This window comes from Dromiciops gliroides, chromosome 6, assembly GCF_019393635.1.
Source record: "Dromiciops gliroides isolate mDroGli1 chromosome 6, mDroGli1.pri, whole genome shotgun sequence".
NCBI classification, from domain to species: domain Eukaryota; kingdom Metazoa; phylum Chordata; class Mammalia; order Microbiotheria; family Microbiotheriidae; genus Dromiciops; species Dromiciops gliroides.
In genome coordinates this window covers 68,754,436-68,767,849 of record NC_057866.1, presented here as the reverse complement: position 1 = coordinate 68,767,849, position 13,414 = coordinate 68,754,436, and the positions used below count along the sequence as shown (strand labels likewise).

At 39.9% G+C, this 13,414-nt stretch overlaps 1 protein-coding gene across 1 annotated transcript in view; it reads left to right on the top strand.

Annotated features, from left to right (window-relative positions):
• The first annotated feature begins 4,056 nt into the window (after positions 1-4,056).
• Positions 4,057-13,414, top strand: part of LOC122732001 (sodium-dependent phosphate transport protein 2B-like) — a 52,615-nt gene continuing 43,257 nt past the window's right edge. Inside the window, exons 1-3 of the mRNA XM_043972215.1 lie at positions 4,057-4,185; positions 4,914-4,983; positions 5,877-5,933. Of these exons, the coding sequence (XP_043828150.1) occupies positions 4,057-4,185; positions 4,914-4,983; positions 5,877-5,933 (256 nt within the window). The remainder of the gene's footprint in view (positions 4,186-4,913; positions 4,984-5,876; positions 5,934-13,414) is intronic.

Here is a 13,414-nt window from a genome sequence, read left to right as displayed (position 1 = left end):
TATATGGTCAAGCACATGGTGCTTAAAGAATGGTGGTTGGTGGTTATAAAAACAAATGTTGAAAACTATCTCTACATGTAACTGGAAAATAATAAAACACTTTTATTTTTAAAAAAGAATGGTGGTTGATTTCATTAATAAATGGGAAAAAATGGTGTCCCATCTGAAAAGGTGAGGATAACCTTCTTAGAGGCAGATTATTTCACTTTTGTATCCCTAGTGCCTAGCACAGAGTTGGTGTTTTAATGACTGGTTGTTGATTCATTGGTTCATACATACTTTACCCCATATATGCCCCCTTCCTCCCCCTCAATTTCTCTGTTGTTGAGGTTTTAAGGAGAAGCACTAGGTAATTCCCACAGCAAGATCTACACTACACACACACACACATACTTGATTTTTATTTTTTTGGGGGCGGGCAGGGCAATGAGGGTTAAGTGACTTGCCCAGGGTCACACAGCTAGTGTCAAGTGTCTGAGGGCAGATTTGAACTCAGGACCTCTGAATTCAGGGCCGGTGCTCTATCCACTGCGCCACCTAGCTGCCCCACAAAGGAAACTTTTAAACTCCTCTTTTAAACTTTTAAGTCACCCTAGTTAGGTACTTGGTTGAACTGTATAATATGTGATGTCAAGATGAAATTCATGCAAACACATCAAAGGAATAAAGTAGAAGGAAGGTTTGGCAGTACAAATATCCAATTACATTCTGTTGTTCCATGTAAACAATGTATGATTTTCTCTTATGACTTTCCATTTCCTGTTCCCCACAGTACTGGGCACATCATTGGTGCTCAATATTTGCTAATTGATCCCTGCCACAATCTTTTTGCTCTGACTTGTCATTAAAATTCAATGAAATTATCCTGGGAAATGACTCTTTGCTTCTCACCTCAGCCCTCCAGTCATTTGAAACAAGACAGTATAGTTTCTACTTTAAGCCAACTTATTACTTAGCCAATATCATCACTGTCCATTTGAATGTTCGAGTCTCCATTTCCATTTCTGGGGTGACAATAGGGGAAAACAGTAGGTTCAGATAGGGTCCAATGAGGGCATTCTGTGGTACATTCTCATCACTGGATTTCCCTCCCAGGATTTGGAGAGAACAGGTTTGTTCTGAGAGATCCTGAGGGGAAAGGGACTCTACTGATCAAGACAGTTTGGTCTTGCCAGACTTGTGACCTGCTCTAGATAATGTCTACATCCCAACCAGAGCTCTGAGCTGGAAAGGTAGTTAGTCCCTATAGAGTCAGTCACCAAGGACCTAGGAAGGTATCAAGTTTTAGAGCTCAAAGGGACCTTTGAGGTGGAATCTGAGGCAGGGGGCAGTTAAGTGGAGTACCCAACAGGTAATAAATAGCCGAGCTGTTTTTGAACCCAGAAATCCTGTCTCCACAGCCAGTGTTCATGTTTCAGTTCATCCTGTCATCAAGTTCTGAAATAAATGAAAGTCATGAGCTGAGGAAGAAAGCATCTTTAAGATAACATGGAAGCAAACCTGCCATCTTGGGGGGTATCCCATTATTGCAGAGCACAATGGATTTCCCAAGCAAGAGACCCATGAAGAGGTTCTTTATACTTTTAGGAAGGGAGGAGGAGGAGAAGGTAGTATGAGGTAGCAAGGCCTGGTCAGGATATGTCAGCACCCCCCGCCCCCCATCAATTTGAACAAGGAAAAACCCACATTCTGACTGTTTTGCCCTTCATGCCATGAATCCCAATAGAAGGGGTGAGGGTAAGAACATCAGGGGGCTGCTGTCTGGCTCAAGCTGGATTTGTCTGCAAGGAAAGGTTCTAGGGTGGGGATATAAGGTATTGTTCAGCTCATGCTTAATTGTTGTTCATATTTTCATCTTTCATTCTTGAAGACATTAGGAAGGTGATGTCTTGACTTACAAATGAATGGGATTTAAGTGAGGTAGGGCTGTGCAAAGTCATTGGTCTAACTCTCTTCCAGGGTCATTGGAGTCCACTGGCAGACATGGTCAAGATGACTGGAGATGGCCCCGAGGACCCTGGCCTTTTTAAGCTAAAGTCTTTCCCAGGTCTCAGTTTGTCTGAGGCAACAACCATTCAGTGATTACAGGTTAATTAAGCATTGAGGCAAAAGATGGCCTAGTTTGACTTCCCAAAAGGATCAGTCTGAGAGGGGAAGATCCTCAGAGTTTCTGTCCAGAACAGAAACAATTGCTATTTACACTTACTCAGAGCCTTCAAAACCTGAACAATGAGCAAGTGAGGTTTGAACTGGGAACTATTATTGACCAAAAGGCATAGTCAAGTAGTTTCATTTGAATCACAATGGACTTTATAAAAGCCTGTTTTAATCAGAGTTATATTTCAAGAAATCATGAATGAAAACATTAGACAAAAGAGTTCATTGTCACAGTTTAACACCCCCCCCACAATGTGAAGTATAAGCAATCAAAAACACATGTAAGGATATGACTCCCCAAGTGGATGGAGGAAGACAAGGAGGGAGAGGGGAGGGGGGAGGGGGAGGAGGAGGGAAGGGAGGGGGAGAGAAAATGACTCAACCTAATAAACATTATCTTAAGGCAGGAATGCAAGGACATTACTGCAATTCTGACGTTGCTAGGATGATTAAGAGATTGTGACAGTTAATATTACATTTGGTGTTAATTTTGCCATTACAGTAAAATTTTACTGTCACCGTTATATGTCTTGGTTTATTTTTTCCCTCTTTTCGCTCTGTACTTTGGGGATTTCTTTTAGGACTGGACTTATGATCTCATCAGTATAGAAGTTGAAGGTGAAGGACTCCTTCTACCTATACCTATTGGCACCTCTTCAACAAATTAGGAATTGTCCAGGCCACTGGGAAGTTAGGTGTTTTGCCTTGAGTTAAAAAGGTACTAAGTTGCAGAGGATGAACGTGACCATCCTCACTTCAAATCAATTTTTTAAATCTACCAGGTCCGGTGATCTGCTTCTCTCTCATTTACCCATCTGCAAAGGGCACAGCAAACCTAAAGACTGCTACCCGAAAAATTTTGGGAAAAAACCCCCGCCAGCTTTGGCAAATAAGCTTAATTGCAATTGTAATGCTTAGTCTGGGCCTTCCACGTGGGTGAGCATTTGAGCTTCAATTAGGTAAAGTCTGTTGGTCTTTGTTTTGAAAGGATTTATCAAAAGATTTCTAATTGACCATCCTTTTTTATCCTTACTCTTCCAGCCTATAAATGAATAAATAAATATAAATATGAATAAACTGGCCTATAAATGCCATAAATGCTATAAATCCCCGCTGAAATTAAGCCTTGAGAAGAGGCTAGTAACCACAGTGTCTTCTCCCATTCCTTCTTTAATAGATATTTCCTGGATAGAGACGCGGGGTGGCCTCGAAGCGCACACAGGCTTCCAGAACTCTGGTGGCCTGGACTCATCATTCATGGCTCCTCGGATCTGGCTTACTGATGGAATGGGAAGGGCTCCTGGGGATCGGGAACCAAGAGAGTAAGAGGAGGTGGGCAGTTTTCACCTGGCTGCCCGCCACTCTGCTTAGCCCTCTCCAGCCCTTCCCTGCCCTGCCCTGCCTGGGAAGCGTGGCTGCAATCTCCGTCCAGAAGGTAGGTAAACTGTGTCCGGGTGGGCTGGCCTGGTGCGGGATTGGAATGTGGAGTGCGCGCTGACAGCAGCAGGAGTTGCTGGAGCAGCTGTATCTTTGCGCAACACCTTCCTCTATATATACCCTGGGCTCAGGAATACCTGCTGGAGTCATTCCTTTAGTTCTTTAGCTAGCGAGAAAGAAAAGGATTGTAGAGTACAGGCAACTCTCCTTTTTTTCTCCAGACAGTCGTGGAAAGGTAACTGAGGGGGGAGAATGTATTGGACAACCTTCGAGCATTTCTGGGGAGCACTAAGGAAGGTCCCAAAAATATTACAAGCTTTTTATCGCCAGATTTCTGCTTTTTATTGATCATTAGGTCTTCGGATTGAAGAAGTGTAGATGTTTAGAGACCCAAATGATCTTTTTCTGTGTTGTCCACTAGACAGACTGTGGCCACCCCAGAATTCCTGAGAGGATTTCAAAATGTTACCTGCTGGAAAAGGGGTCCTGCCTAAAAGTGCTTGTGGGGAAGGGGTGGCTGCCTGTTACCCTTGCAAGGAGGGTTTTCTGGGTGGAAGAGTGGAGGCTAAGATAGCTGTCACTTTTCAGCAGGTACAGGAAAATGATGTGGGGCAAGTAGGCGGGGTTGAGGGGGGGAGGTAGTTTTTATAGGGAAATGTGCCTATTTGAAGGGTTGGTCCATTTGGAGGTTAGAAGAGTGCAGCATCTTCTGGGAGTTATCCTAGGGTCAGGAGGTGAGGGCAGTAGGCTAATTTATGCCAAATTTTAAAGACAGTGTTGATGGCAAGGATGGCTAGAGGGAGGAGGAAGTTAGGAATAGGAAGAGGGCTGACTTTGGAGGCAGAGGACCTGCTACTTCCCACCTGGGAGACATTGGGACTTCTCCTTAAGCAGCCTCAGTTTCCTCATCTGTAAAATAATACTAGTGAACTAGGTGATCTTTATGGTTCCCATCTTTACATCCTGTGATTTCTTTGCTTAAGACCACTGCTGGACTGGAGATCTGAGATAAAATCCTGGATACCAGCCCTGGTTGAGTGACCTCTCCACTCTCTGAGCCTCAGCTTTCTCCTCTGTAAAATGGGAGTAATGTGATGAAAGTATTTTGCAAACTCAAGTTCTGTAGAGATCACAAACTTAAGAGCTGGAAGGGCTGTAAGAGTCTGCCATCTAGTCCCAACCTTTCATTTTACAGACATGGAAACTGCCAGAGAGGTTTGGTAATTTGCCACACAGGTAATAAGGTGTAGTCTGGGTTTGAACTCATGCCTGACTGGATCCAATGTTCTTTCAGTTGTCGAATCTGCTCTTTCTCCTAGATGGAGAGACTCTCTCACTCCTGCTGGGACAAGGGTGATAGAGCTCTGCTCCTGGGTTCACAACAACAGGGTAGGATTGGAAAGAAAGAACCTGTTCCTCTATTTGTTAATAAAAAATAACAAGAACCTATATCAAATCACATGTGTAAAGTGCTATAATTGTTAACTGTTATCAGTCTGTCTACCTTTCCTCATGACCTACGGAGGGTAAAGATCTGTTTCCCTCTTTTATTTAATTAATTAATTTATTTTTGGTCAGGCAATGAGGGTTAAGTGACTTGCCCAAGGTCACACAGCTAGTGTCAAGTGTCTGAGGTCAGATTTGAACTCAGGTCCTCCTGACTCCAGGGACTATGTCACCTGGTTGCCCCCTCCCTCTTTTACAAACAAGGAAATCCAACTCAGAAGTAAAGGGACTTGCCTAGGGCCACATGGCTAGTCAGTAAGGGTTGTGGCTGGGCCTCTGTCTTTTGACAATTACCTAGAATAATTTGGCAGGACAAGAACAGTAATAATTAGAACTCAAATCATCATGAAACTTAGTCTTGCTCATCTCCTTTCCTCCTCACCTTTTCCTTGGAACTGAAAATCAGTTCTGAGTTACAGTTGGAAAGGACCTCAGAGGACAAATTTCAACCTCTCCTTTTACAGCTGACAAACCTGAGACCCAGAGATGTTAAGTGATTCTTCCAAGATGAGACAGATGATCAACATCAATGGTAGGATTTGAATGAGGGTCTCCTGTCTCCAAAAGTTATGTTCTTTCTATTGTGCTAACACTGCTTCCTCTTTCCTTTCCTTCTTGTCCTCCATTTGCTGCCCAGTAGGAGAAATGGCAAGATAAAGAGTGGCCTAAAGGGTGTGACATTGAAAATAATTAATATAGACACAAGTGTGGTTAGGCTTGATGGAGGAAGCTCAAAGAGTTAATAGATAAACTAAGATCTAAATTTTTATCAACAGTAACCAAGAGACTTCGAGTCCCTATTAACAAACAATATCAACAGAAGCTTAAGGAAGGTAACCAGGGACCATTAACCATTAATAGCCATTAATATTCCTAGATGACAGGACACCTAGAAACCAGATTCTAAAGTAAAGAGATATCATAAAAAGAGAGACTCTCTGGCTCTGACAAATTTGAGCATGTCTTTATGAACATGTGCAGAAAGCCAAATGTGTCCTTAGATTCATATTATGACATTTAAACCCCCAAAATACACCCCTAGTGAGAAAGGTACCTGCCTTGGGAGAATGACATAGGACCCCAGGAAGTCCAAATTAGGGTAAGACCTCCCATGAACCTCCCACAAGGAGGAGATTAAGGTAATGAGGTGATAAACTACTTTTTCTCACTATAAATATAACTATTCTTCTTCCCTATTTGAGATACCCTTTCTTTTCTCCTTTGGTATTCTCCCTGTGACCTCACAGTATTCTAATAAAACTTAGGAAACTGAGTCACTGAGTCTTGTAATTCTTTTGGGATATCTTACAATCAGTTTAAGCAGTTAAATCCATCCTTGCTATTGCAGCTACTTCAGGCTTATATTAATCTATCAATATTATACTAGTAAGGGATTGACCACATGTTTCCCTAACTTCTCATGGTCTCAGGCTTCATGGTGGATGAGACAGAGAGAGAGCTTCAGCATGCCAGTTAGCTTGAGCAGGAGCAAAGCTCCCCAAAAGCCCATGTGGTCCCCCAGAGAGACAGCATGTGGTCCCAAGGAGACCAGAGAGAGAGAGAGAGAGAGAGAGAGAGAGACAAAGACCATGTGGCCCTAGAGAACCAACATGGATACCTGTCCAGGTTTTTTTTTTTTTTCATCCTTTTTCTATAAGAGGTGGGTCATTATGCATCAATCAAATCTAATTGGGTTATTATACATCAAATATAATTGGTTGACAAGACTTGAAGATTGTCTATATTAACATGAAGTCCAAGCATGACATCAGGTCACTCAATTCCTGGTAGGGAAAAGAACATTAAGCTTCCCTTCTCTCTCCTTCCCTCCCCCTCCCCCAATAGCTTCCTTTCTAGGTGTGATTTGATCCCATAAGTCCTTCAACAAGCTAGACAAAGGATCTGTCTCCATTTTTTTTCTCCCTTACGTTTGTCCCAGATAAGATTTGATGAAATTTCTCAAGGAGGATTCCACTTTCTTGAGTTGGGGGGAGGGGGCAGGGAAGGAGGAGAGAAAGGACTGATCCGTTGATCCTCCAAGAAAATCAATGATTTAAGAATTATTTTCTCACAAGGGAATAGGCTAAGTGTGAGAAATGGTGATGGTTTGATATATGGTGGAATCTTCTCAGAACAGCTTGATACATGAAGGGATCTTCCCAAGGGAAGCATGTTATAAGGGGAAAAGCAGGGCAAAATTATCTAATGAATTATGTCAAGAAAGAGAAAAGTAAGTTTTTCAAGGCTAAAGATAGAAACCAGTTTGATCTGACTCTCACCAGTGTCCTAGAAAAAGTAGGTAAAAGGTTAATCTTAGTCTCTACTGCGCTTGCTTTATAGACTTATTAATATTAACTTCTCCCCTGTCTAAAATCTCCACCCCATTTTCGATCAGGGGTCACATGAAGGTGTAGGTGTATGGGAGGGATAACATATCAAGGATGATTTAGCTAGAACTCTTCCAGCAACATTGTGAACCTGTGGCTAGCAACCTATTGGTGGCTCAGGGGAGGGATTGATTGGCCTAAAAAAAAAAAAAAAAGATTGGGAATGAGATAGCAAATACCTGTTTCTTAGAATTTCAAGCAATATAAGTGAGTTGGCCATAGTAACTTGTACTACTAACACCAAAATGCTTCTTCTTCTCCCATCCAAGCCATACTTAATGGCTCCATCTTTGAACTAGTAGCTTTTCTTGAAGGGAAGACAATTCTGCCCTTGAAACACTTTTGTAGAGCTTAAGAGATCCCTTCATACCTGTATCCCTTGCACTCATCCTCTTGCTGGTAGGTTGCAACTGTAAGCAGCCTGAGCTACCCTGAGACTAACTCAGCAACTCCTAGATAACTGGGAATTTCTTTTAGTTTACCTGTTGGAGTCAGGTGTAAGTAGGATGTATTAAGTAGCTGGAGGTTCCAAAGCAGTTGGATTCCACAAAAGTCTGTTGGATTGGGTGAATGGGTTTCTGTATGTCTGCCTGGAAAAGGGTGTTGATTGGTTTGGTGCCCACATCCTTCACTTACCTTTTGTTCTGAAGATGCCAGGTGTCCTACTTATCACATTTTTAGAAATTGCAATCACAAGTAATTGCTAATTTTGAAACAGTAGTTAATCTTGAAAAGGATTGGAGAACCATCAGAAGAAGAGACATCACTGAGAAAGTTGACATTTGCTGAGCTGGTGATTAAGATAGGTGGTTTGGATAGTGGAATGAGACATCTACAATTTAGAAGCCAATGAGGAAGAGATTAATGAATATCAGAGCTTCCTAGGTTCCCTGTTGATGTAAAATTCAGTTGCTGTACATTTTTTTGTAATTATTCATCCATTTGTTAGATCATCAGTTTTGCTTTCATATAGTTGGGAAAAATACTAATTATTGGTGTTGAATTTGCTCTCCAATTCTGATACTAGTAATCTGGTTTTCTTTTTTAAAAAAATCAAATTAGCTTATGATTTATCTATTTTATTGTTTTTCCATAAAATCAGTTCCTAGCTTTATTATTTCAATGGAGTTTTAACTTTCACTTTTATTAATCTCTCCTTTGATTTTCAGGATTTCCATTTTGGTGTTTAATTAGGTATTTAAAATTTATTCTTTTTCTAGCTAAAGCTACATGCTTAATTAATTGATTTTCCCATTTTTAAAAATTGTTGTATGCATTTGGAGATATAAAATTTCCCCTAAGTACTTTGGCTGCATCCCACAAATTTTGGAATGTTGTTTCATTGTTGTCATTATCTTTAATGAAATTATTGATTATTTCTATGGTTTGTTCTTTGATTAATTTTTTAGGATCACATTATTTAATTTCTAATTAGTTTTTAATATATGCTTCCACAGCCCTTTATTAAATGTAATTCTTATTGCATTATGGTCTGAAAAGGATACATTTAATATTTCTGCTTTTCTGCATTTTGTTGTGAGGTTTTTATGCCCTAATACATAATTAATTTTTCTCTAGGTCCCATGAACAGCTGAGAAAAAAAGGTATACTCTTTTCTATTCCCATTCAGTTTTCTCCAGAGTTCTATCATATCTAACTTTTCTAGGATTCTGTTAATTTCTTTGACTTCTTTCTTAATCAGTTTTATGGTTATATTTATCTAGCTCTAAGACAGGAAGGTTGGGGTCCCCCACTAGAATAGTTTTACTATCTGTTTCCTCCTGTAATTAATTTGATTTTTCCTTTAAGACTTTGGATGCTATGCTACTTGGTGCATTTGTGTTTAGTAATTTAGTAATATTACTTCATTGTCTGTGGCTCTTTTTTTTTTTTAGCAAAATGTAATTTCCTTGATTTCTCCTATTAAATAAGTCTATTTTTGTTTTTGCTTTGTCTGAGATCATGATTGCTACCCCTGCCTTTTTTTTTTTTTTACTTCAGCTGATGCACAATAGATTTCTTCTCTAAAGCCTTATTTTAACTCTATGTGTGTGTCTCTCTGTTTCAGGTGTTTCTTGTAAACAACATATTGTGGGAATCTGATTTCTAGTTCATTCTGCTATCTACCTCAGTTTTATGGGTAAGTTCATCCCATTCACATTCATAGTTATGATTGCTAACTGTTCATTTCCCTCTATCTTATATTCTTCTGTTTATTCTTCTCTCTTTTTTATCCTTTCCCTCTTCTAGTCTGTTTGGTTTCTGACCACTGACTCATATTATTTATTTTCCCTCTTTCCTTTGTCTTCTTCCTCTCCTACTTTTTTGTTGGCTAAGATAGATGTCTTACCAATTGAGTGTGTAGGTATGTGTGTATGTGTTTCCCTTTTTTGAACAATTTGGATGTGGGTGAAATTCAAGCATTGCCGCCCCCTATACCCCAACTATTTTCTTCTTCACTGTAAAAACTCTTCCTTGTGTCCCTATGACAATAAGAAATATGATGGAAATAGTTTCTGGGTAATTTAATTATTTTTAATAGGCTGGCAGGTTATTAATAAAAGGCCATCTCTGTCAGATCAAAGATTCCTAATGGCTGTGGGATCACAGCTTATATACCCTTCTAACTGTAGGTGGTCCATCACAGAGCAATCAAATCTAATTGGTCAACAGCAATCAAATCCAATAATTGGTTGACATGATTAGAGGTAGGTTATATGAAAATGAAGTCTTGGGATTAGTGACTTAGGTCACTCAAATCTTGGTCAAAAAGACAGCAGAGGACAGAATGTAGACCTCAGCCAAGCTGATGAGAACACAAGAGTTTCCACCTAGGTGTAGTTTGCAGGCTAAATATTCTCAGTGAAGTCCTTCAGAAAGAACCTGAAAGGCTTTGAAAGAAGTGATGGGGGAGGGGCAGCTAGGTGGTGTAGTGGATAAAGCACTGGCCTTGGATTCAGGAGTACCCGGAGTACCCAAGTTCAAATCCAGCCTCAGACACTTGACACTTAACTAGCTGTGTGATCCTGGGCAAGTCACTTAGCCCTCATTGCCCTGCAAAAATTAAAAAAAAAAAAGAAGTGATGGGGGAGTATGAATATCCCAATATATTGATTATTAATAATACCCCAAGATATTGGTTATTTTTTTTATGGGGCAATGGGGTTAAGTGACTTGCCCAGGGTCACACAGCTAGTAAGTGTCAAGTGTCTGAGGCCAGATTTGAACTCAGGTACTCCTGACTCCAGGGCTGGTGCTTTATCCACTGCACCACCTAGCCGCCCCGATATTGATTATTAATAATTATTTTACAAATGTCTTTCTGAGGTGAGATGATTTTCCCCGTTCTTGCTCTTCCAATGCCCTTCTCCCAGTGCATCCCTTTTTCTTGCCTATCCATTTTTTCACATCATCCCAACATAATAGACTCACCTCTGCACTCTCTTTCTTCTAACTGCACTAATAGTTATAAATTGCCTAGAAGATATATGTATCATCTTCCCATGTAGAAATATAAACAGTTTTCTAGTATATACAGTTTTCTGGTTCTGCTCACTTCACTTTGTATAAGTTCATATAAGCCTTCACAGATTTTTCTGAAAGCACCTTGCTCATCATTTCTTATAACACAATTGTATTCCATCCCACCCCCATAACCCAACTTGTTCAGACATTTCCCGATTGATAAGCATATCCTTGATTTCCAATTCTTTGCCACCACAAAAAGAGCTACTATAAATTTTTGTACAGATAGGTCCTTTTCCTTTTTCTTTGATCACTTTGGGATATAAACCTAATAGTATTACAGATCTATTAATGTTACAGACCTTATTATAGTGCTACTGACCTACAGTGTTTTTTTCTTCAGTATTTTTGTGTCTCTTACCAACTTATTGTCTTTTCATAATTTTCTTCCTTTGCTTTCATTTATTTACCTATTTTTTCAACCATTTTTATGTGATTTTTTTTTTTTTTTTGGTGAGGCAATTGGGGTTAAGCGACTTGCCCAGGGTCACACAGCTAGTAAGTGTCAAGTGTCTGAGGCCGGATTTGAACTCAGGTCTTCCTGAATCCAGGGCCAGTGTTTTATCCACTGTGCCACGTAGCTGCCTTCATGTGATTTTTAAAAATCATTTTTTAGCTCTTCCAAAAATTCTTCTTGAACTTTGTCCATTTCACATTGGTTTTTTTTTTCCTTTGAGGCTTTGCTAGTAGCTGTTTTGACTTTATTGTCTTCTACTGAGTTTGGGTCTTAATCTTCCCTGTGACCATAATAAATAGCTTTTTATAATCTTTTGTTGTTGTTGTTGTTGTTTGCACATTTTTCTCCTCTGTTTCTTCATTTGGAATTTCATGTTAAATGTTGAGAGAAGGTGTCCTGTCTCAAACTTCATTGCTTCCAAGGTGGTGTTATCTGGGGAGAGATGTGGTCACTGTTCTGTTGGTATGTACTCTGGTCCTTACCCAGGAAGGGCTCCTGATTCCTTGAGATTATAATCAGTACTGTTCCTCAGGGCCCCTCTTCCATTACTACCTGAGATGATGCTGTTCCTGAGGGTCCCTGATTCCTTGGTGTCAGAAGTGATCCTAACCTTCAGAGCTCTCAAAACTTCTTGACTGAAAGTTTTCCTCTCTGCCCTTGAACTATTTCTGGGAATTTTTTCCTTTTTAGGTATCATAATTGTGTGTGTGTGTGAGAGAGAGACAGAGAGATAGAATATAGGTATGTGCATGTTTCTCTGTGTGGGAGGAGACAGCATCTTAGTAGAAAGAGCCCTGAATTTATATTTTTAAAATATAAAATAAAGTTTGAGTCTTGCTTTTGACACTTGGTAGATATGTGACCTTGGACAAGTCACTTCATCTCTCTAAGTCTTCATAGTTTCTTTAAAATAAGGATAAGGGAAGGGGCAGAGCCAAGATGGGGGAAGAAAGGCAATGACTTTCCTGAGGTTTCCCCAAGACCCCTCCAAATACCTTCAAATAATGCCATAAGATAATTCCTGGAGCAGCAGAATCCCCCAAAAGACAGGGTGAAATAATTTTCCAGCCAAAGACTGCCTAGAAGGTTGGCAGGAAAGGTTCATTGTACTGGAGTGAGAATGGAGCAGTCCAGCACAGGCCCAGCCCCAGAAAAAGAACAGAGTCCTGCCTCAGTGCTAGCAAAGAGACACCTGTCATCTTTTTCTGGTCAACTTTTCATTCCCCTTACTGTATGTGGGCTGAGTTCCACCAGCAGTTGTTGCTGCTGATGATTTAGAAGCTCCTGAGGCCTGCTCTGGCTTGCCGGGATTGAGGAATTTCTTAGCTAAGGCCTTGTGAGCATTTTTCTTATTATTATACTATATCTCTCAGTGTGGGTTGTTGTTGGGTTTCTTGAATTCAATTTTTGCCTTAGTCTAGGACTCTGGCATAATATTCCTCATTGTTTTCCACTTCCTCTTTTTTCATTCTATCTCTGGGGGAGAAGAGAAGGGGGAAAAAGTTACAAAATAACTATTATACATTTAAAAGGAATAGCAAGTTGTACATAATAGATTTGCAGTTTTATGTGCAATCATCTTTTTTGTCTATTCGACTATGTTATGGAAATGCTTGTTTTATTTCTTAAGTTCAGAATAAAATAATTTTTATTAAAAAGTGAAAAAAAGTTAATTTTAATAGGAATCAATAGTATGTTATGTCCGTCTCATTGACTCATTTCAAAACCGAGGTAATCACTTTATTTTGAGTTCAAATCTGATTTCATAGGTATAGCAAACTCTTGGTATAAAAATTTCCTCTTCTGATACAGATTGGCAATTCATCTATAACTTATAGTTTTCTTTTTCTTTCTTTCTTTTTTTTTTTTTAGCGAGGCAATGGGGGTTAAATGACTTGCCCAGGGTCACACAGCTACTAAGTATCAAGTGTCTGAGGCCGGATTT